Source organism: Hypanus sabinus, chromosome X1 (genome assembly GCF_030144855.1).
Source record: "Hypanus sabinus isolate sHypSab1 chromosome X1, sHypSab1.hap1, whole genome shotgun sequence".
Classification (NCBI taxonomy): domain Eukaryota; kingdom Metazoa; phylum Chordata; class Chondrichthyes; order Myliobatiformes; family Dasyatidae; genus Hypanus; species Hypanus sabinus.
Window position 1 is genome coordinate 13409954 of NC_082738.1, and position 24063 is coordinate 13434016.

General features: G+C 41.6%; 1 protein-coding gene across 2 annotated transcripts in view; it reads right to left on the reverse strand.

Moving 5' to 3' along the window:
* Positions 1-24063, reverse strand: part of cers5 (ceramide synthase 5) — a 123442-nt gene that overhangs the window by 60674 nt on the left and 38705 nt on the right. Inside the window, exons 3-4 of one of the 2 annotated variants that reach the window (XM_059955824.1) lie at positions 11387-11517; positions 1759-1816 (exon numbers count right to left, since the gene is read on the reverse strand). The exons of the other annotated variant lie outside the window; for it this stretch is intronic. Coding sequence (XP_059811807.1) covers positions 1759-1816; positions 11387-11517 — 189 coding nt within the window. The remainder of the gene's footprint in view (positions 1-1758; positions 1817-11386; positions 11518-24063) is intronic. 2 annotated transcript variants of the gene reach the window in all.

Consider the following 24063-nt stretch of genomic DNA (forward strand, 5'->3'; position numbering starts at 1 on the left):
TACCCATGGTTCAAGTGCAGGATTTTCACACCGCTGGATGTAATTTAATACCAAATCAGGAACGTGACAAAACTTGTGCACAGCTGACAGTAGAGCAGCACATTTTGGACAATAACTAAACTGCCACCTGCCCTTGGCTGAAAATGCTGCCTCTCACAAACAGCAAGGCTGTTAGCCTCAGTGTTACTTCCACTAGCCAAAATCCCCACATGCTTTCAGCATAACAGCACTAGCCATTTCACATATTGTCAGGCACCCTTTAATTTATGCAAAAGAGTAGTTCGATAGCACTGGATGGACATAGATTTGTATTCAGAAAGAATTCCAGTTAACGCTTGGGGGAATTTTTCATTCAACATTACAATACCAAGTCAGTTGGCAGAGGAGTATGCATGTGACTCAGCAGGAAGCCTGTTTGAAACAGCTGCCCATGTGAGCAACATTTGCTGTAATTTACTACATTCACAGAACTTCAATTGTTCAAGAGAAACTGAAAGCCAGACTTTGTACCCTGGAGTGAGAGTTGGAGGGGAATAAAGCACCACTACCAGAGTGGTGCAGTACACCAAGTGCATTGCATACAGCATATTGCTGCATGCCTTCAATTCTCAAACACTCGCCTTTTGGTTCAATACATACTGGAGTGGAGGGTAGCTCTTGGATGGATTCTTGATGTACTTGAGCATTGAAAAGAACTGTTCCAAGTCAGTTCAACCCAGAATTTACAGCACAGTCGAAAAAGGAAATAAGTATATATAAAAAAGAGCTGAGAGGAAAATATGGCACAACTGAGGTCATTATCTTCTGTAAAAGCAAATCACTTAAATCACTTGGGAAGGAAGTCACAGTACCTAGCCACAGACCACTGATCATTGCACCACCCTCATCTGGGGGCATTTAGGTGCAAAGTCATGCAGCTACACATTAGAATCACTGTAACAAATACCCTGCAGCAAAGACACACCTCACTGGAAGCATAAAGCAATTACTTTAGGAGGAGTAAGTCAAGCCATGAGTCACCACAAGAGGTAAACAAATACAGGTCCTTGTAACTGCAACACTGTGGCCTTCAGTGTTTCTCTACACACTTTGTTCATTATGCATAGCCACCGAGAACAAACAAGAGTCCCAATTCCATGGTAGAGCTCTACACTCAGACCACAAGGTCATGGATTAAGGCCCCACTCCAGAAGGTAGAGTACAAAAATCTAGACAGGTGCTCCCAATGTAAAGCTGAGGCCTTTCTGTGCCTTTCAAAGTAGAAATACAATATCTTGTGGCACGAGTTAATGAATGAGGAAGTTCTGATAAATCGGCCGAAAGACATCACTTGCTACAATAACAGCCAAACATTTGTTGTGCTGTTTGTAGAAGCACTCTGCGCTTAAATTAGTTGCTGCAATTTCCAACATTGCACTCGTAAAGCACTTCTGGGCAGTGAAAGTAGATAGATAAATGCATTTTTAAAAAAAAAACTTTAATATACAGTAAACCTCAACCACCCTCCCCACCCCAACCTTGTTTCTGCACTGCAAATACAGGTCAATACAAAGTGAAGTAGGTTTACACTGAAGTAAAAGAGCACCATTAATGGCACTTATTATAGGCTGCTATCTATTTTGCACATTTGATCATTATACTTCAGGTTCCTGGAAAGACCCTTATCCATCCCACCTAAAAATTCATAATTATGCTACTCTTTGGGAGAGGGCTGCATCAGATATACCAACCAACACACACACACCAACAAACACTTACCTTCCATAGAAATCTCACTCCATAGAAGAATATATAGAAATAAAATGCAAGTCTCCACCTGCAAATACAAAACACTTGAAATCAGATAATGGGACAGGGTGGAAAAAGGAGGGAGTCAGTGCATGGGGAAATTTGATGGAAGGGAGCTCAGTCCACCAACCTGGATTCCAATGAAAACTCTGGAGAGATTTTAAAACCATGAAAAATAAAATGCCTCGTCTTCCCTGCCCTACCACACCCTGAGCAATCTATTCTTAGCTCTACAAATATTCGGATAAAACCAACCCAGGAGCAGCCCGAAGCAATTCTTTGCTTCATTCAGGTGAGTCAGTTTCCAGGTTCTTCAAATTAGTATTCTAAGGCAGGATAAGGCAACCATGGCTGACAAGGGAAAGGTCAAAGACAGCATAAAAGCAAAAGAGGGCATATAACATAGCAAAAATTAGTGGGAAGTTAGAGGATCAGAAAGTTTTTGAAAAATCAATAGAAGGCAACAAAAAAAGATTAAAGATGAAATACGAAGGTAAGCTAGTCAATAATACAAGAGAGGATGCTGCAAGTTTATACATACAGAGTAAGAGGCAAGAGTACATATCAGACTGCTGGCAAATGACACTGGAGAGGTTATCCAATCACAAACAAGAGAAAATCTGCAGATGCTGGAAATCCAAGCAACACACAAAATGCTGGAGGAACTCAGCAGGCCAGGTACCATCCATGCAAAAAAAAGTACAGTCGACATTTTGGGCTGAGACCCTTCTGTTATCGTGGATGTTTGCAAAGAAAATGAATTTCAGGATGCATATTGCATATATTTCTGACATTAAAATATACCTATTGAAACCTATTGAAGTGTGTGCACTTTGGTATGATAACAGTGTAGACTTCTTTCTAAACAGGGAGCGAATTCAGGAATCGGAGGTGCAAAGGGTCCTCATGCAGGATTCCTTAAACATTAACTTGCAGGAGGAGTTGGTAGTTAAGGCAGGCAAATGCAATGTTTGCATTTATTTCCAGAGTAGTAGAATACAAGAGCAAGGATGCAATGCTGAAGCTTTATAAGTAAAGATATTGGTCAGACCACGTGTGGAGTATTATGAGTAGTGTGGGCTCCTAATCCAAGGATGGATGTACTGGCATTGTACAGTCCTGAGAAGGTTCACAAGAACAATCCCAGGAATGAGTGCCTGATGGCTCTGGGCTTGTACTAAGTGGCGTTTAGAAGAATTGGGGGGGGGGGGGGCAGTGAGGTAAATATCATTAAAACCTACTGAATATTGAAAGACCTAGATAGAGTGGCATGGAGAGGATGTTTCCAATAGTGAGAGTCTAGGACAAGAGGGCACAGCTCAGAATAGATGAGGAGGAATTTCTTTAGCCAGAGGGTGGTGAATCTGTGGAATTCATTGCCACAGACAGCTGCGAGGCAAAGTCATTGGGTATATTTGAAGCAGAGGTTGATAGGTTCTTGATTACAAACAAAAGAAAATCTGCAGATGCTGGAAATCCAGAGCAACAAACACACACAAAATGCTGGAGGAACTCAACAGGCCAGCAGAATCTATAGAAAAGAGTACAGTTGAAGCTTTGGGCAGAGACCTTTCAGTGGGACTGGAGGGTTCTTTATTAGAAAGGGTGTCCAAGGTTATGGAAAATATGTCAACAATGATGGAATGGCAGAGCAGACTCAATGGGTTAAATACAATGGACCTGCCCGTGTGTTATGGTCTCTCAGAGTGGTATAGCTGCATTCAGTGACTCATAGGCAGAGGGTTATTGCTCCCAAGTCTCCAGGATTTCACCAGCCTCTTTTCAAAACACTAAGGAAATAGAAACAAAGTGTTTATTCTTCCACAATGCAAGAGTCCGGATGCAGAAATTTCAACATAAACCTCCAGGGCTTTGATAAGAGGTCAGTGATTATAGCTATCCTTCACCTCAAGACACACAAGCTGATAATGACACTGGCCAAGTCAGGCACAAAGAAGCCACCAGCAGCACTAAATGCCACAATTCTTTCTTGGACAGAACTGTGTTTTTCCATGAACCTGCAACCTCCAGTGCTCACTACAATATCAATTACACAAATGGCACAATACAATCTAAAGACAAGTGAGCTTAACAACATTTCTAAAGTGGAAAAATACAGATTTAAACTTGCCTTAAAGAGCCAATCCTCTGTCGACAATTAAAGTTATACAAGGATAGTTCATTTGTTTTATAGTCATTCAAAGCCCAGTTAACAACACCTCACCAGTAAGTCATCCTCAATAATCTATTGCCTAGATCTGGCACTCTAACCACACCTGTTCTTATAAGGAAGGTGCTTCCTGCATTGTGATACTTATGATTTAAGACTGGAAGCTTAGCACGTGGACAACCTTAAAAAAAACTCACATGCAGTTTACAGCCTTATGTAATGAAATATGAACACAATACAAAACTCCCACCACATCTGTCAAATCCACACCTTTGAGAAAGGCAAAAGTAAAAACCAGAACAGGAATGAAACTAAGACTGAAGGATTGTAAATCACTGATTGAGGGGAGTGGTGATGGTGGATTCCAAGCACTGGCAGTGCAGATGGTAATAAATTGTAAAGGGAAAACTGTAGTAAGAACTTCTTAAAAACCTAGGCTACTGACTGATCACTATCATGAAAGTGAAGCAAGTCTTTGTTGTTGAAGTCACTTTTAAAAGACAGTCACTTCCCTGTGTAAACTGTGCCTGGAAATAGCTAATAAAAAAAATTAACCCAGGAACATCTCCACAGAAAACAAAAAAAGCAGAGTAAAGTCACAATTCAAACACAGACCTAGTGTCAAAGAGCAAGGCACAACTGAATGTTAACTGGTCTTCTTCCTATCACTCAAACACTGACTGACTTGTAATGCATTTTTGTTTGTCGAATTGTTTTCCAATTCAGGTAAAGTGGCAAGGCTCACTCCAATGTTATAAGATGATCAGCAAAGCAAGCAATTTTGGTACTGCAGAAACTATTCACAAATTCAACTAGACTAAATTAAAACCTGGAAACTCATGGACAGAACTTTAAAAAAAAGAAAATTTGTGGAATATTTCAACTAGGCAATAACCAGGTTTTGGAAAAAAGGAGGGGGTGGGGGGGGGAGCAGTCAGATGTGTTAAATATTTGGCATTTTAGCAGAGATCTGAACTTGTAAATTTTCATTGGATGGAAAGGTAAGAGTACATCCTAGAGAAAAATGAGGGAGCTGCAGAGGGAGAAGAGAACGCACAGCACCAGGAAACAATACCATCAACGCACACACGGAATTGCATCTGCCATGCTGGAAAGCTAGGCGGCTAACCAGCATTAGGTCCTCAGGGAATCTTGAAGCATGTTTATGAATTTCCAAAACAAACATTTTTCACAACTTTGAAAACCACATTAAAACAGACTTAACAAGGGTAGAATTTACACATGAAAGCCGGGTGCTGAAAGAGTCAGCTCCTACCATAAGTCCTGTCTTCCCACCCTTCTGTTTCAATCAAAGCAGAGAACTCTGCCAATGAGATCACAGGGACAGTACCAGTGAAGAAAGTCAAACACCCCTGATACACTATTAAATAAGGAATGCAAGTGGTATGGAGCATACAGTCTTTTTTGGAAAGTCTTGGAAGACCACAGAAAACATTGGGCCACAAACTTGTTTATTTTCCCCCCTCCCCACCACCAATCACTTTCTCTACCTCAGAAAGCTGCCTTCATCACTGACAGTCCCAACGGCATTGGTATATTGCCCAAGTAGCTAATATACCAAGGACACTCATGACTGAAGAAATCAAATTCAGTTATCTTGGAAGTAGTGAGTGGAGAAGAGAATTGAATTCCACCTACTTACAATCAGGGGCATTAGTTTACGGTGACTGAGCAAGTTTAATTCAACTTTTCTTCCATAGAACTCCAAGATTACAGCTGAGATTCTGGTTACCAGTTGGCACATCCACCTCCGTATATAGCGAGTCTGAGCCATTACTTACGCGTGAGCCTAGGCAGCAAGCTACTGACTGTGGACCTTCTATCCAAATTTGATCACGTACCTGTCTGTACACTCCAGTAGGGGTTGTCAAACTGAAAATCAAGAACAGCAACACCCAATGACCCTTCTCCTCAACCCAGAAGGCAGCAGGCATTCATGGACAAACCCCCCTCCCCACCCTTCTTATTCAGATGAAGACAGCACAGACTGAAGCCATTTCTGGAACCTTTTCCTTCCATACAACTCAGAAGATGGAGACCCTTACTTGTGATACATCAGAATGACTACACACACATACTCTCTAACAGCCCATTTAATCAATGACACTCTAGAATAAACAGGTTTCTGGCCAAAATTCAAGAATTACTAGAAGCCAAGTTTACAATAGACAATAGGTGCAGAAGTAGACCATTCGGCCCCTTGAGTCTGCACCGCCATTCTGAGATCATGGCTGATCATTCACTATCAATACCCAGTCCCTGCCTTGTCCCCATATCCCTTGATTCCCCTATCCATCAGATATCTATCTAGCTCCTTCTTGAAAGGATCCAGAGAATTGGCCTCCACCGTCTTCCGAGGCAGTGCATTCCACACCTTCACAACTCTCTGGGAGAAGAAGCTCTTCCTCAACTCTGTTTTAAATAACTGACCTCTTATTCTCAATCCATGCCCTCTGGTACTGGACCCTCCCAACATATGGAACATATTTCCTGCCTCAATCCTATCAAATCCTTTAATTATCTTAAACGTTTCAATCAGATCCCCTCTCAATCTCCTCAATTCCAGCATGTACAAGCCCAATCTCTCCAATCTCTCTGCATAAGACAGCCCTGCCATCCCAGGAATCAACCTAGTGAATCTACGCTGCACTTCCTCAATTGCCAGAATGTCCTTCCTTAAACCTGGAGATCAAAACTGTACACAATATTCCAGGTGTGGTCTCACCAGGGCCCTGTACAAATGCAAAAGGACATCCTTGCTCTTGTACTCAATTCCCCTTGTAATAAAGGCCAACATTCCATTTGCCTTCTTCACTGCCTGTTGCACTTGCTCATTCACCTTCACTGACTGATGAACTAGGACTCCTAGGTCTCTTTGCATTTCTCCCTTACCTAACTCTACACTGTTCAGACAATACTCTGCTCTCTTGTTCCTGCTTCCAAAGTGGATAACTTCACATTTATTCACATTGAATGACATCTGCCAAGTATCTGCCCACTCACCCAGCCTATCCAAGTCTCCCTGTATTCTCCTAACGTCCTTTTCGCATGTCACACTGCCACCCAGTTTAGTATCGTCAGCAAACTTGCTGATATAGTTTTCAATGCCCTCATCTAAATCATTGACATAAATCGTAAAGAGCTGTGGACCCAATACAGAGCCCTGTGGTACCCCACTAGTCACCTCCAGCCAGTCCGAGAAACACCCATTCACTGCTACCCTTTGCTTTCTATCTGTTAACCAGTTTTCTATCCATGTTGAAACCCTGCCCCCAATGCCACGAGCTCTGATTTTACTCACCAATCTCCTATGTGGCACCTTATCGAATGCCTTCTGAAAATCTAGGTACACTACATCCACTGGCTTACCCTCGTCTAACATCCTTGTTACACCCTCAAAAAACTCCAACAGATTAGTCAAGCATGATTTGCCCTTGGTAAATCCATGCTGGCTCGGCCTAATCCTATTACTGCCATCAAGATGTGCCACTATTTCGTCCTTAATAATGGACTCAAGCATCTTCCCCACGACTGACGTTAAGCTAACAGGGCGATAGTTCTCCGTTTTCACCTTCCCTCCCTTCTTGAAAAGTGGGATAACATTAGCCACTCTCCAATCTTCAGGAACTGATCCTGAATCTAAGGAACATTGGAAAATGATTACCAATGCATCCGCAATTTCCTGAGTCACCTCTTTTAGAGCCCTCGGATGCAGACCATCTGGACCTTATTAGCCTTCAGTCCTACCAGTCTACTCATCACAGTTTCTTTCCTAATGTCAATCTGTCTCAATTTCTCTGATATCTTATGACCCTGGCCCATCCATACATCTGGGAGATTGCTTGTGTCCTCCCTGGTGAAGACAGATCTAAAGTATGCATTAAATTCTGTTGCCATTTCCCTGTTTCCCATAACAATTTCTCCCAATTCATTCTTCAAGGGGCCAACATTGTTCTTAACTATCTTCTTTCTCTTCACATAGCTAAAAAAGCTTTTGCTATCCCCTTTTATATTCCTGGCTAGACTGAGCTCATACCTGATTTTTTCTCTCCATATTGCTTTTTTTAGTTGCTGTTCCTTAAAACTTTCCCAATCATCTGTATTCCCACTCATCTTAGCCCTATCATACTTCTTTTTCTTTAATGCTATACAATCTCTGACTTCCTTTGTCAACCACTGTGGCCCCTTCCCCCTCTTTGAATCCTTCCTTCTCATTGGAATGAACTGCTTTTGCATCTTTTGTATTATCTCCAAGAATATCTGCCACTGCTGATCCACTGTCTTTCCTGCCAGGGCATCCGCCCATTTAACTTTGGCCAGCTCTTCCCTCATGGCTCCGTAGTCTCCTTTATTTAATTGCAACACTGACACCTCTGATCTGCCCTTATCCCTCTCAAATTGTAGATAAAAACTTATCATGTTATGATCACTACTTCCTAATGGCTCCTTTACTTCAAGATCACTTATCAATTCCTGTTCATTACACATCACCAAGTCCAAAATAGCCTCGTTCCTGGTTGGCTCAAGCACAAGCTGTTCCAAAAATACATCCCTTAGACACTCCACAAACTCCCTATCCTGGGGTCAAGCACCTACCTGATTCTCCCAGTTCACCTGCATGTTGAAATCTCCCATAACGACTGCATTACCTTTAGCACATGCCAATGTTAACTCCCTAATCAACTTGTACCCAATATCCACGCTACTGTTTGGGGGCCTGTACACAACACCCATTAGGGTCTTTTTACCCTTACTGTTCCTCAGCTCAATCCACACAGGCTCTACTTCCCCTGTTCCCAAGTCACTCATTCCTCACCAACAGGGCCACCCCACCCCCTCTTCCCATATTTCTGTCTCTACGATAGCACGTATACCCTGGTACACTCAATTCCCAGGCCTGATCCCCTTGCAGCCATGTCTCCGTTATCCCAACAATATCGTAGTTCCCCATTTTCATCTGAGCTTCAAGCTCATCTGTCTTATTTCTGACACTACGCGCATTCCAGGATTGTGTTATTGATCACACTGATCAACTTGTAAAGATTAGTATTTGGTTTGTGGCTCTACAAGATTTGTGGCTGCCCAAGACTTTCCAAAAAGGCTCTGCTATCCTCCTTCCTCATTTTGTAGTTTTGTAACCAGCCTTGAAACACAGGGGAAACTCCATGATGCTCACAGGTTTCCCTTTCCTGCCCACAAGGCTATGCTGCTGCTCCTGTGCCCAAGCAATGGGAGGGCACAGGTGCACACGACACCCGACTCAAGATCCTCATATTTCCACAAAGGGGCAACAGCAGTTTATAATTCAGGTGGAGCCTTTTCACCAAATGGTTACTGGATTTATTATACTGATCAAGGAGATACAGACACATATTTGTCATAAAGACCACACAGGCTATACTATCAAGTCCCACACCACCAGGTTTAAGAACAGCTACTTCCTTTCAACCATTTACTTCTTGAACTGACTGGTACAACCCCAATCACTACATGTTCAGCAACAAAACCACTTTACACTACAATGGGCTTCATTTTGCTCCAATTATATTTTCATACAAAAATTTAATTTTGTTTCATTTTTGTTTTTCTTGTGAATACTGCTTTTATGTGCTGGTGATGCTGCTGCAACTAAGTTTTTCCATTACACCTGTACTTGTGCCTATGACTACAAACTCGACCTTGACATTTGGTATTCTCTAGGAAGGTATAGATTAGTGAAATGGCCAAGTCACATGGAAGAGATGCAATGGATAAATGTTAGGTGATTTATTAAGAATAGTAAAGACAGACAACACGTCTAAAAAGGTATGAGAGTAGGGGTGTGAACAGTGTGGCTTCACTCAAATATATGCATACAAATCTTTGAAGGTGTTAAGACTGATTGAAAAGATTAAAAGGCTGGCAAAATTCTTAGCTGGAGTGGTACCAGGCAGCGATGGAAGCCAAGTTACATGGAGAGACTGGAGGAACTGTTATTATTCTCCATAGAGGAAATTATGGGGAAATTTAATAGAAGGACTCTAAAGCACAAATTCTGGTGAGAGCAAACAAGGAGAAACTAGTCTCAGCACCAGCAGGGTTCATAACTGGAGGACGCTGATTAAAAGATTAAAAAAGGACAGGAGGGCAACTTAAAATTCTACACATTTATGATTTGGAACACAATGTCCAAGGAATGCAGTGGAAACAGATTCAATAAGGGAATAGAACAAATACCACAAGGGGTGGGGGGGGGGGGGAAGAAGGAAAAAGCAGAGGAAATGCGATTCATTGGTGCAATGCTGGAGGAGATCCACGTGCTGGCTCTTTGAAAGAAGTACATTTTCACATTTTTAAAAAATCCAAAGAGCAGGCTGAAGAATCTTGTTCTAGATGGTTTTATTATCAGAGCCAAAAGAGTTTAAACCAACAGGGGAGAAAGGGTCAACAAGAATGAAAATGCTCCATAAAAGTAGTTCAGAGTCACCCTTGCTGTGAAGTTTGGACAATGACGTCATTTTAACATGACAAATAAAAAAGGAAGAAGCTGATGCCAATGGGTTACGCCTTGCAGGACCTCAAAAATTCCTTATTTGCAACCAAAATGCCAATGGTGCACGCTGAGATTACGTTGCTGCTGCCGCTGCTGCCACTGCAACATGCTCCTCTCTACTTGTGCTCTGCCGCCGCTGCTCTAGGCTCATTTTTGTTGCGCCGCCATTCTAACCCAGATGCCAATGCCGCTGCCATTTTTTGTCTTTTGCTGTCCTAAGCAGCTTGAACAGTAAAAAGGTTTGACAGAGTGCTTGCAATGATGAAACACTAGACAAGCCCACTGCCAAGCATTACAGTGACCAGGCGCTGCCTTATGTTTGTCCCTGGTCAGTGTGGCCCTTGCTGTGCTTGGGTTGGAACCTGAAATATGATCCATAAATTTCAGCCGAAAACATGAAATCCCATGGAAGAATAATTGGTGTTCACTTATTCAGTCACCATAAACCAGTGGACAGAGTTATGGGCAAACTCCATTCCTGTTAACAAGAACCTCACTTGTGTGTGGAGTTACTGGGGGAGTATGATACAAGACTATACCAACCATTATAGCAATCCTAAAATTATCCAAGGAAGATCCTATCATCATGTTTCACACTGATCAATTTTTTTTCCATAAGGCAGGATAAGGAAATAAATTGCAGCAATCCAAGTTGTTAAAAAATCATTACTGAAAATGCCAAATCTATTCAAAATAATTAATAATCACTTTTGCTTTTTTAAAAAAGGTGGAGTGGTGAGTAGAGCAAGCAAAATAGGACAAGAGATTCACTTCATGCTTCATTTGTCTTTTTTTTAAAAAAATGCTGATACACAAAAACATCTGTACAATAGAGCTAACTAAACTCATACATAACAGTAGAATAAAAGCCGTACATGCTCTCACAGAATTTTGTGAGCGTGCTGGGTTTATCTTGGTTTCTTCGATGTCGAAACCAGCGCTGAATTTTGCGGACATCCCAGTCGAGCTGCTTGGACAGACCTTCGAGCCTTTTCTCATCAGGAGACTGAAAAGAAACAAAAAAAATTAATGACTTGCATGAAAGGCATTTTAAAAAAAATGGAAGTGAGTGCAGTGGAAGGAATAGACATGGTCATGTACAAACAAGTACATCTCATTGAACCTGCAGCCTCAAGCATGCCTTTTGAAACAATAATAGTGAAACAATATCAATATTGATCTATCCCAAATATTGGGGTAAAAATACAAAAAAAGAGTAGAACATGGAAGCTCAAATGGACTCAGAGGAACTTTGTTTACATAGATAAACAGGGTTCAGTCGGGAAGTAAGAGGGTAATCACATTGAGACAGTGGGTAGGTAAAGGCACATATCGAAGGCTCGGCAACCATTTGTGGTAGAATTCGGAGGGAAAGAAAGTGAAAGGTTAAAAGTGATGCAGAATGCAGCTGGAATATGTTGCGATGTTTTACCACAGTGGCATTTCTTATCTGTAAAGGTTAAATTTTTATTCAATTAAATCAAATCAATGGATTACCTTGTAATGTTCAACAGCTAATTGTTGAGAGGTTGGGTGTAACCAAGTGTAGTTCTTGCCTTTTCTACTGTTGAGTACCAATTTTAACATATCCAAAGCAGTGCCAGAAAATGTGACTGGCATAGATGGCACATAATGGTTGCCATGGATATGGAAGGCCCCAAAGGTCTGTTTCTGCAGTACAACTTTGACACTGTGTAAAGGGGAATGGCTCACACGTCTCTCCTACTTGTTTTGGGGAACAGCTGCACATTCAAGGTCGGCATCTTGCACCAGATGGCAACTTTTCCATATATGTATTTTAAAAAATGACAGCACTTTCAACTAGTCAAATGGGTAGGTATCACAGCTGAATAGAATCTATTTCAGCCCCAAATGTTCCTATCCGATGATGTCACCATCCCAAAGATCAGGGATTCAAACTTATTTTTCCAGAATGAACAGTGATTAACTGGTCACCTATCCAAAGAATATTCAGCAGAACTTGGATCTGGCATTTGTAGGTAACACCATGTGTAGTGTTGTACAGAAAGGAGGATTGTCTTAAGCTGCAGTGTGGAGACCAGGAATATCATATTACAACTTTAAAGCATTTGTTAGGGCACACCTGGAAAAACTGCAGAGTTCTGGACACCATACTTTCTGATGGACATTATTGCATTGAAGAAGGTGCAGAGGACATTTAATAGGATGTTGCCTGGTTGGAGCATTTCAGTGATCAGAGGAGGAATTTTCCCCCTCCTCCACCCCACAGAGAAACTGAGGGATTGAAATGTACTGCCTGAAGGAGACAGTGGAGGCAGAGACTCAAGAACATTGAAGCAGCATCTAGACAAGCACTAAATCATTGAGGCACAGAAAGGGCAAGGAACAAATGTAGGATCTTAGAAATGGCAGATACAAGTACCATGATCAGCATGGACATAGTGGGCTGAAGGGTCATTTTCTGTACTGTTTGATGCTATGACTCAAAATCAAGACCTGCCAGATTCACAAGGCTCACAATAATACACGGAGAAATGACACTGCAATTCTAGAACATTTTGTGAAGCAGGCTCCTCCAGCTGAATCCCACAAATGAATTGAAGTCCAACATGAACTGGATTTTATGGGAAAGAAACAAAACAGCAGGCCATATGTAATACACAGTGAACAGTTGCCATCCATTCCAGAAAGTACAACAGATCAGTTTCCTCTGGAGATCGCGTACTTACCAAATGCCAAAGCTCTAACACTCATGAGTTAATTATGAAGTATTGTCTTCCATCTGAAGAGTGGAGGGGAAGGCAACTTGGATGGATGCTAAAGTGGAAAAAACCCTAATAGATTGACAATGCCCTTCAGTAGTAAGGCAACAGCTTACGCATATGCAATGTTATGTAAAGGGTGCAATAATACTCATTTCAAAAGCTCATTAATACTTACTGTTACAGGTAGGAAAACATTTAATAGCTGCACATCTCTTCTAATATTGCATTTGGCCAGGCAGATTAACCCCTTCAAAAAAAAAGGTGCCACAGATTTATGCACTGTTTTAAGATAAATTCATTATTGGATACTGCCCTATCAAGTTTCATACAGGGACCAATCCTTTCCCTTACTCCTCCCTCTTCCAATCACCCACATCTCAAACCTGACAGCAACTCGTGTCCCAAGGTACATTCCCCATCATTACAAATTCAGTATCAAAAACAATGCTACTGGATGGCACAGATTAAGCAAACGTTTCTAGCAAAGGTCACCAGATCAGCTCAAAGAGCCACTCAAACAGGTTATTCAGCATAAATTAAAGGTCTGGATAGTGGGTTGGAGATGCGTCTCTACCGAAGGAGGTAGAAGACGCTCCTTTCCTCCGCTAGCCTGCAGGTCACCCTAGGACAAAGTGTAGCATCTGCTTAGCCCCCACCCAACCCCAATCAGGGTCACATGAAGCCATGGAAGCAGGTGCTGGGTGGTCATATGAGCAGTTGGTACATATTGCAAGTCCTGGTGATGCAACCACTGACACCAGGCAGACAATCTCTGAAGAGTTTTGATAACAGCTGGGGTCACCCATCTTGTAAAGACATGGCCCAGAAGGCACTTCTGTAGAAAAATTTGCCAGGAACAATCATGGTGGTGGACATGGCACATAATGGTGATGAAATTAAGGATCAAATGGGAAGAAATCCATCCAGGTTACGGATTCCATCAGTACATTGCTTTCTTAGTTATAGACGAAGATTTTTTTTTAAAAAAAAAGGCCCTTTTCCAGTTGCCAATTCTAAAGGTACCTTATTGCCAAAATTAAATACAGAGCTAGTTTTGCTGGAGATACTGGGATCTGCAGATGTACAAGACTTGGACTGGGGGGAGGGGGGGGGGGAAGATGAAGAAACAAACTTAAGAAACGTCTGCAAAGGGCAACATTTAGTCTTATTCAGAAACCTAAAAAAAGCAAAGGTATGCACAATTACTCTGTAGTCTTACTGACAAACTGGAGGCCTGGCAAGGACATGGTGATTGGAAACACAACTTAAAAAAATTATTTTCCATATGGAATGGCATTGTACATTCTTGGGGTGGGGGGGGGGGGTAGAAGGTTGAGAAAACTGAGCCATCAATTTCGGCCTTGCCATAATTTTATCTTCTTCCCTGGTCATCTCCTCAGGTTTGCAACCACAGCATCCCCATTTAATATCTAAATCTTCATGAACACCGACTTCTACTTCCATTAATATTGCCGCAGAATATCAGCTTGAGCCTCCCCTCTTTAGCTTTGCAACTAAGAGCGGGGAGCTCAGAATCAGGTTTAGTATCACGGATGTCACAAAATTTGTTGTTTTACAGCAGTACAGTGCAACACAGAGAAATTACAAGTGACAATAAAAAAAAATAAATCATGCAAAAAGGAGGGCAGAATAGTGTTCAGAAACTGATGGCAGAGGGGTTCCTAAAACATTGAATATAGTCTTCAGGCTCCTGTACCTACTCCCCGATGGCAGTAATGAGAAGAGGGCATGTCTTGGATGGTGAACATCCTTAATGATGAATGCTGCCTTCTTGAGCCATCACCTTTTACAGATATCCTCTATGATGTGGAGACTAGTGTTCATGATGAAAGTCACTGTGTATCCTAGCCTATATACAGATCATTCAGAAAATGGATAAAAAAAAAAGTCAGGGTTATTCTTATGCACCATGCTGTATACAAACTAGCTGATGTTACAACAGTGTCAGGAAATGAGAAGAGCACATGTCCTGGTTTGTGGAAGAGGTGATAGAAGCAGACAAAATTGTGACAATAGATAGAAACTAAAGAAATTAATGGAAAGAACAACTTGGGGGGGGGGGAGAAATACTAATATACAGAGAAGATGATCTAGAATTCAAACAGGGTGGAAATTAAATCAGGCCATTCCATTAAAAAATGTAATTGGATGGACACGATAAAATAATTTGTAGGGCTATAAGGAAAAAGCAGGGGAATAGAGCTGAGTGGACAGCTTTCAGGGCCAACATAATAACAAGGGGCAAAATAACCTCCTGTAGCACAACAATCCTATAAACAGCACCCCCCAAGCTAGGGATAAGGGCCTCTCCTATAAAAATATCTTGGTGTTGGTTTATTATTACCACATGTACGAAGATACAGTGAAAAACTTGTCTTGCATACTGTTCATACAGATCAGATTATACAACACACTAGGCCATCACAAGATAATATAACAATACAAAATAAATCTAAAAACTACCAAGAAAGTGCAGTGCATGCAAACAATAAAGTTTAAGATCATATTAAGGTAGATTGTGGGGCCAAAAATCCATCTTGTCATGCAAGAGGTTTGATAACAGTGGGATAGAAGCCATTATCAAACCTCTGGTGGTATGCACTTTCTGGCTTTTGCATCTTCTGCCCGATGGGAGAGGAAAGAATGTCTCTCGTGGGTGGAGTCTTTGATTATGCTGGCTGCTTTACTGAGGCAGCGAGAAGTATAGATAGAGTCCATTAGGCTGGTTCCTGTGATATATTAAGCTGTGTTCACAACTTTGCAGTTTCTAGTGGTCACATGCAAGTTTTCATGCATCCAGACAGAATGCATCTATTTCTGTTTCTCAAACCTTTGCCCCTCTTTGGATTCTTTTACTTCATTGTTCAACAGTCCAGGACCTGCACCCTGGAATTCCCACTCATCCCCTCTGGATGCTTTTAAACTAAGCATGTGGCTGGCCTTGACTTGTGTCCTAACTGTTCAAGGAGGAAAAAAACAATTAAGTAGACGATGATCCAGGGTTGGAGAGAGAAGGTTTGCAGCTATGTAATGTTTTGGATTGCTCAAGCACAGACAGACAGTGGTCTGAATATCTCCCTCAGATTCACAGCAATACAGTAGACAAGTTACAAAACACTAAATTAAAAGCAATTCAGTTTAAGTTTAGGTTTCAGAGTTGATGCTGGTAAAACATTTACACCATACTAGGGAGCAGATTACAAGCTAAACAATTTGGAAATCTTGAGCAGCCGGTTTCAATTTAATTTTCCCTCTGCATTCCTTCTCCCAACTCCCCAGACAAATCAGCTAAAAAAGTCAACTCCAAGTCAGTCACGCCAGTAGATTCTACACAAGTAATCCACCAAAAGCAAGTGTCGTTCTGACAGTTCTACCAGTTATGATTGGTGCTTTAAAAAAAAAAGAGGATTTGCAGCAAACACTCAAAATGAAGTTGCATTTCATAAAATGGAAAAAACGACAGTGTGTCGTGGTCTGTGCAGTATCTGTTTATGTAGGAGTCAAAATTAGATTTTATTGGTCTTTGCATAAACCCCATCTCTTTGTACCTAAACTTTTACCATTTAAAGCATCTGTAGCTCCATCTCCTCAAAAGGGCCTGGAACTTTTAATGAAAGCAGAGCATGCCAAACATGTACAAAAGGAACCAACGCTAGTCTAACTGTTAGAACTGTACAGAAACACAGGCATTGACAGATTCTAGCAGCTCAGGTGTCAGGATCAACATTTCTTTTTTTTAAATTCATTTTTATGTCAACCTTCAATCTTCAGATCTCAAACATGTACAACTCAATGAAAACAAAAGGCCAATTAGGGGATCCTCAAATCACACTTTAGCATTTATATGGTTGCCTATAGGAGAAGATCACTACATAGGCAAATTAATTCAATCACTATTCTTCAAAGGCATCATAGGCAGATAGGGGTAGCAACCATCACTACTTGAGCACCTGTTGAAGGGGATGTACTTTTAATCAACATCCCTTACCTGCTCCCTACACATCCTGTGGGGTTTCAAGACATCTTTATTAGGTATTCACTGGTTTGATCACTTTTACTTGAAGCAGAATTAATTTTATTACATTATTTGTAATGTTCACGTGATGGGGTTTTGTAGTGATTGTGCACCCAATCCAAAGTTCCTCAATCACTTCATCTGCACCTTTAGTCGTATCCAGAACACATCCTACAAGATCAGAAAAACTCAAAGCCTCTACTTTCTGAGGAGGCTAAAGATAGGAGGATGATGCACATCTATACTCATGTCCTTCTATAGATGCACAGTAGGGAACATGCTGCATCACTGCATGGTACAGAAACACTGCAGTGGACAGGAATGGGTAGTCAAAACCGCTCAACACATCACTGGCATCAGCCTACCTGCCATCAAGGACACGTACACAAAGGTGCTGGAAAAGGTCCAGTGACATCATGAAGGATCCAACACTCACTGCTCATCGACTGTTTGTCCCACTCCCATCAGGCTACATAGCATCCACGTGAGGACCACCAGACTCCCAAAAAAGTTACTTCCCCCAAGCAGCAAGGCCGATCAACACCTCCACCCACTAACCCACCTCACCCCTTCCCACCACTATCATTCCCTGCCAGAGTCACCTTTTGTACAGACACTCCTGTGCCCATCACTTTATGGACATGCAATCTATATGTACGCCATCTTGTACATTGATAGTTATTTTGTGTTTCTTTATTATTGTGTTCTTTGTGATGCATTGGATCCAGAGTAACAATCATTTTGTTCTCCTTTTTACACTTATGTACTGGAAATATTATACAATCATAAACAATGCACAAACCATCTACCACTTTAGGCTATTGATTGCCTCCTTGGCTTCAAGCATAAATCACACTCAATCTGCAAATTTGTCAGCATCAAGTTTCCCAATCCAGATTCAAAGACAAAAATCAGGAGAATTCTGAACTCCAACCCTTTGCCATGCAGATAGTTACATTTCCCTGGGCCAGCTCCAGATTTTACTGTGGATCCAGCCTCCACCCAAACCAACAAGCTTAACAGCAGCCCAATTTAAAAATCAAGGTGCCCACACAATAAAATTCTCATGCACACAAACATTTAAATAGTGCTGCATTGTGTTATTTTAGACCACAAGACCATAAGGGAAAGGGGTAGAATTAGGTCATTTGACCCATCAAGTCTACTCTGCCATTTCATCATGGCTGATCCAATTTCCCTCAGTCCCAAACTCTTGCATTCTCCCCATATCCCTTCATGCCCTGACCAATCAAGAATCTACCAACCTCTGCCTTAAATAGACCCAATGATTTGGCCTCCATAGCTGCCTGTGGCAAGCAATTCCAGAGTCACTTTCTGGCTAAAGAAAGTCCTCCTCTGCTTGGTTTTAAAACAACGCCCCTCTAATCTGGGGCTACGTCCTCTGGTCTTAGACTCCCCCACTATAGGAAACATCCTCTCCACATCCATTCTATCAAGGCCTTTCACCCTTCAATAGGTTTCAATGAAGTCACTCCCCATTCTTCTATATTCCAGCAAATACAGGCCTAGAGCCATCAAACAGTTTTCATTTGACAAGCCATTCAATCCTGGAATATTTTGTGTACCTCCTCTAAGCCCTCTCTAGTTTCAGCATATCCTTTCTAAGATAAGGGGCCCAAAAATTGATCACAGTACTTCAAGTGAGGCCTCACCAGTACTCTGTAAAGTCTCAACAATACATCCTTGCTTTTATATTCTAGTCCTCTTGAAACAAATGCTAACATTGCATTTGCTTTCCCCACCACAGACTCAACCTGCAAGTTGACCTTTAGGGAATTCTGCACAAGGAAACCCGAGTCCCTTTGTACCTCAGTTTTTTTGTACTTTCTCTTCATTTAGAAATGAGTCAATCCTTTCATTTATTCTACCAAAATAGATGGGAGAGCTCTTTGGTTAAATGAAACCACACCACTGGCTCTTTCTTATTGTTCCTTGATGTTAGCTCAGTACAATAATCTCACTTCAGATCCAAGAATAAAAGGGACCAATCCTCTCCATGGAATTAGCTTGCATTCAACCCTATCAGCACAGAAAATAGTCTGAATGAACTGCAGATACTTGAATCCGGAGCACAAATTGCCAGAAGAACTCAGTGGGGTTGAGCAGCATTTGTGGAGGCAAAAAGATGTTTGATGTCTCAGGACCTGAAACTTGACCCATCTGTCTCCAGTTGCTGCTCAACCAGCTGAGTTCATCCAACAAATTGCGTTTTTTTTTAAAAATGACCTTGTTTTCTGTCATAGATTTTGGTAAATCTACCCTTTACTTCTGCATGGTATTAAGACTATTGTGTTGACAAGGGTTCTGCCCTTTACAAGTCCTTGAGATGTCAAGTGGAGGCATAATCAGCTTGCTCACTTGGGCAGCTGATGAAAAGCAGTGTACACATTTAGCCTCTGTCACATGACCCTTCAATCACCACTACACAAGATGAAAATTTGTTAATATTTCTCCATTAGTTTGGCTGCTACATTTGTACAAGAGTAACTGCAATTGAAAGAAAGCCATTGATTGCATTGCATTCTTCAGCTAAATCCCAACAACTTGATAAATTACTAAACAAGTGCAAATTCTTGCTTTCCAAGTTGTTAGGAAAATTAAACAAAAGTGCCACACCTTTACCCAATGCAGGTACAATGGGCCAAATGGCCTTCACTCATGTGAAACATACTGCAATTCTACACAAACAGAAAATGCCCATCTCAACACTTAACACAATGGAGCATTCTGTACTGCAGATAGCCCCTGCACAGAGGCACTAACTTCCCAGATCACCAACCTTGCATTCGAATTAGCTTTCCCAGGACCCAAGGGCCTGAACATTAGTGCTTTTGCCAGATAATATTTCCTTTCCCCAGCTCCCAAACCCATGAATATGCGCCATGTCATCTGTGGAATCTATGTGGCCCATGTTAACAGTGCAAGGTTACACGAGTTGGAATTTCACCGAATTACTTTGACAATAGGTCACAGCTTTTGTTCTCTCAAATAGATTCTGGACAAGAGAGCACTGCTTTGTAGGAATTAAAACTTTTTACACAAGTTGTAGATGGGTAAAATGCTGCAAAGATTAATGAGGTCAGTCCACAAGCCAACACAAAAACAGAAAATGTTGGAAATACTCATCAGATTGGGCAGCATCCATTGAAACAATTAACATTTCAGATCAAAGTACTTCCAGTATTTTGAATTTTAGATTTCAAACATCTGCAACCTTTTCCTGACTTCCAAAAATGCTTCATAGCATATAAATCTCTTCAGACTTGCCCTCTCTATTGCACAGCTCTGCATAGTGTATTGTCCGTACCCGAATGTAGAGTCTGTACGTTCTCGATCTCTGCACCCAGCCCTCCTCTCATCATCACAAGGCAGTGCTGCCTCACAGCCACTAAATTATTCCACCTTTCCTTTCTACTAGGCAATCCAAATGACCCAGGTGTTTAGCCAAGTTTTCAGTCATCCTTGTTAATCTCCCCCTCTCAAGCAGAGCATCATTTCTCCACCCAGCTCTTTTTGCATCTAACATACCATACAATTGGAAATTGCTGTTGCTGGATGGTCCTTACCTCACACCCCCACTAGCAGTTAATGCTTTGCTACGTCAAGTTGTGAGCAGCACTATGAGCACTTGGTTTCTAGCTTCTGAGATAGAGTTTCAATCCCGTCCTCAGGTGCTATCCATGTGGCAGCTGAATGTTTTGTGTGATTGTGTTGCCCCTCATATTGGTTAATTGACCACAGTAATTTTCCCTTTAAATATAGCCAAAATCACCATAAGGAAGCTAATAGCCATGAGTGAAAGAATTAAGAGCTCAAGGGAAATAAGACTGATGGGTTTGCTCCACAGAGTTAGTATGGTCCTCATGAATGAGCGCACTCCTATATTGCAATAATTTTCTCATCCAATTCCTAATCAATGGATAGCTAATAATGTTAAATGCCCTCCAAACCACCCAGCCCCCAAGTCTGGAAGACTGGGAGTAAGTCTGGAAAAACAGTGAAATTGCCCCACCAGTTGAAGCAATCATATACCAATAAGGTGTTTCAGGTACGATGCCTTTCTGTAGTTTTACAACAATTACTGGGATGGAGGGGTATTCTGGGATCTGTGGAACTTTATCCAAAAAAAGTAAGAAGATGGCAGGAAAGGCAAGGAGGAAAAAAACTGTGCCATTGAATTACTGACCCTGGGATGTGGGCCAGTTGTTGTTCATAGCCCCTGGCAGTCTGGCATCGTAGTCAGAGTTTCACTTGTTTTTATTAACCACTAGTTTCCATAGAAAGATTAAAAAGGCAGTCAGCCAATGGATAAATCCTTAAAGATTAAAGATTAGAGATCAACTTTGTCACATGTACATCAAAGCACGCAATAAAATGCATCATTTGCATCAACAACCAACTCAGAGGATGGGCTGGGGCAGCTCAAAAATGTCGCCATGCTTCCAGCACCAATACAGCATGGCTCCTCCCACATTCCAAATACGTATGAGGTAGTACCCTTACTAACTAGCGAGTCCTTGAAATGTAGGAGGCAACCCACAAGTACAGGGAGAGCATACAAACAACAGTGGCAGCAATTGAAACTCCCAGTGATTGCTGGCGCTGTAAAGCATTGCGCTAACCATTATGCTACCAGGCCGACCCCCGAATCAGAGCCAACACTTGCAGACTAACGTGTACATTGAGGACAACATAATGCAAGCCTGAGGGATTCAACAGCTTTTCAACCACAAGACCAAAACAAAAAATTTTGCTGACTTCAACATTTGACAGATCTCATGACAAGAGAGGAATTTTAGGTTGTATGATGTACAATACAATACACTCCTGCCAAGGCTGGAGCCAATTTCCACCTTTCATGTTACAAAGTCTAATGGCTGTAAACAAGGTCAATTACAGGCTAATTGCAGTTGTTCACCTTTATCCATAAATCCCCAACTTCAGGATAAGAGATAACTTTGACCCTCGTAGTAATTTAAGTGACAGGAATGACTGGTTTCCTTTATTGAAAGGATATCATTCCCACTGTTGTGTTTTGAGTCAAGTCATTCATGAAACCAGTAATATGCAGAAAAGGCAGAGGTTGGGGTGTCCTGCTGTGAGTGACTCAGCTCTCATCTCTACAAAGCCTTTCCACCGTCTGCAAGGAAAGAATCACATGCATGACATAGTAACTTCCACTTCCTTTGAAAACAGTTCCAACTGTAGTCAAGAAATTAGTCATCAGCAGGGCAAAGCAGCCTGCCTGACTGGCACATACCATCCACCACACTAAACGCATTCGTTTGCCATGTCCTGCATAGAGGTAGCAGTGTGCACCGTCTGCTAAATGCAATGCAGTTATTCACCTCCAACAGCACCTCCCCAACTTATGACCTCTGCCACCAAGGAAAACAGGCATATGGGAACACCAACCCCTCCGAGTCACACAGCTTGCTGACTTGGAGACAATCATTGTCACTAGGTCCAAACCTTGAAACTCCCTCACCAGTGGCACTTTCACAAAGCAGCAGTTTACGCCAACTTCAAGACATTAACTGTTAGTCTTCCCAGTGATATCCACCTCTCAAAACAAATCAAAGTAGAAAACCATTAACATTCGGAGGGTCATTAAGAAACTAAATGATTGTTTCATTCAAACTTTTTTGGGAGCAGAATTAAGCCAATTGGCCTATTGAGTCTGCTCCGCCACTTCATCATGGCTGATCCAATTTTCCTCTCAGCCTCAATCTCCTGCCTTCATCCTGTATCCCTTCAAGCCCTGACAAATCAAGAATCTATCAACCTCAGCCTTAAATATACCAAATGATTATAGCCTCCGCAGCTGCCTGTGGCAAGCAATTCCACAGAGACACCACTTTTTGGCTAAAGAAACTCTTCCTCTGCTCAATTTTAAAATGACGCCCCTCTATTCTGGGGCTATGTCCTCTGGTCTTAGACTCCCCAACCATAGGAAACATCCTCTCCACATCCATTCTATCAAAGCCTTTCACCATTCAATAGGTTTCAATGAGGTCACTCCCCATTCTTCTGTATTCCAGCAAATACAGGCCTAGAGCCATCAAACAGTTTTCATTTGACAAGCCATTCAACCCTGGAATATTTTGTGAACCTCCTTTGAACCCTCTCTAGTTTCAGCATATCCTTTCTAAGATAAGGGGCCCAAAATTGATCACAGTACTTCAAGTGAGGCCTCACCAGTACTTTGTAAAAAGTCTCAACAATATATCCTTGCTTTTATATTCTAGTCCTCTTGAAATGAATGCTAACATTGCATTTGCTTTCCCCACCACAGACTCAACCTGCAAGTTAACTTTTTAGGGAATCCTGCACAGGAACTCTCAAGTCTCTTTGAACCTCAGTTTTTGTGTTTTCTCTCCATTTAGAAAATAGTCAACCTTTTCATTTCTTCTACTGAAGTGCATGACCATACACTTCCCAACATTGCATCCCATCTGCCATTTCTTTGCCCATTCTCCTAATCTGTCTAAGACTTTGTCTCCTCTACTTCCTCAAAACTACCTGCCCCTCCATCTACTGATCTTTGCAAGAAAACCATTAATTCCATCATCCAAATCATAGACATAAAACACAAAAAGAAGCAGTTCTAACACAGACCCCTGTGGACCACCACTAAGTCATTGGCAGCTAGTCAGACAAGCTCCCTTTATTCCCACTCTTTGCCTCCTGCCAATCACCCACAGCTTTACTCATACTAGAATCTTTCCTGTAATATCATGGACTTGTA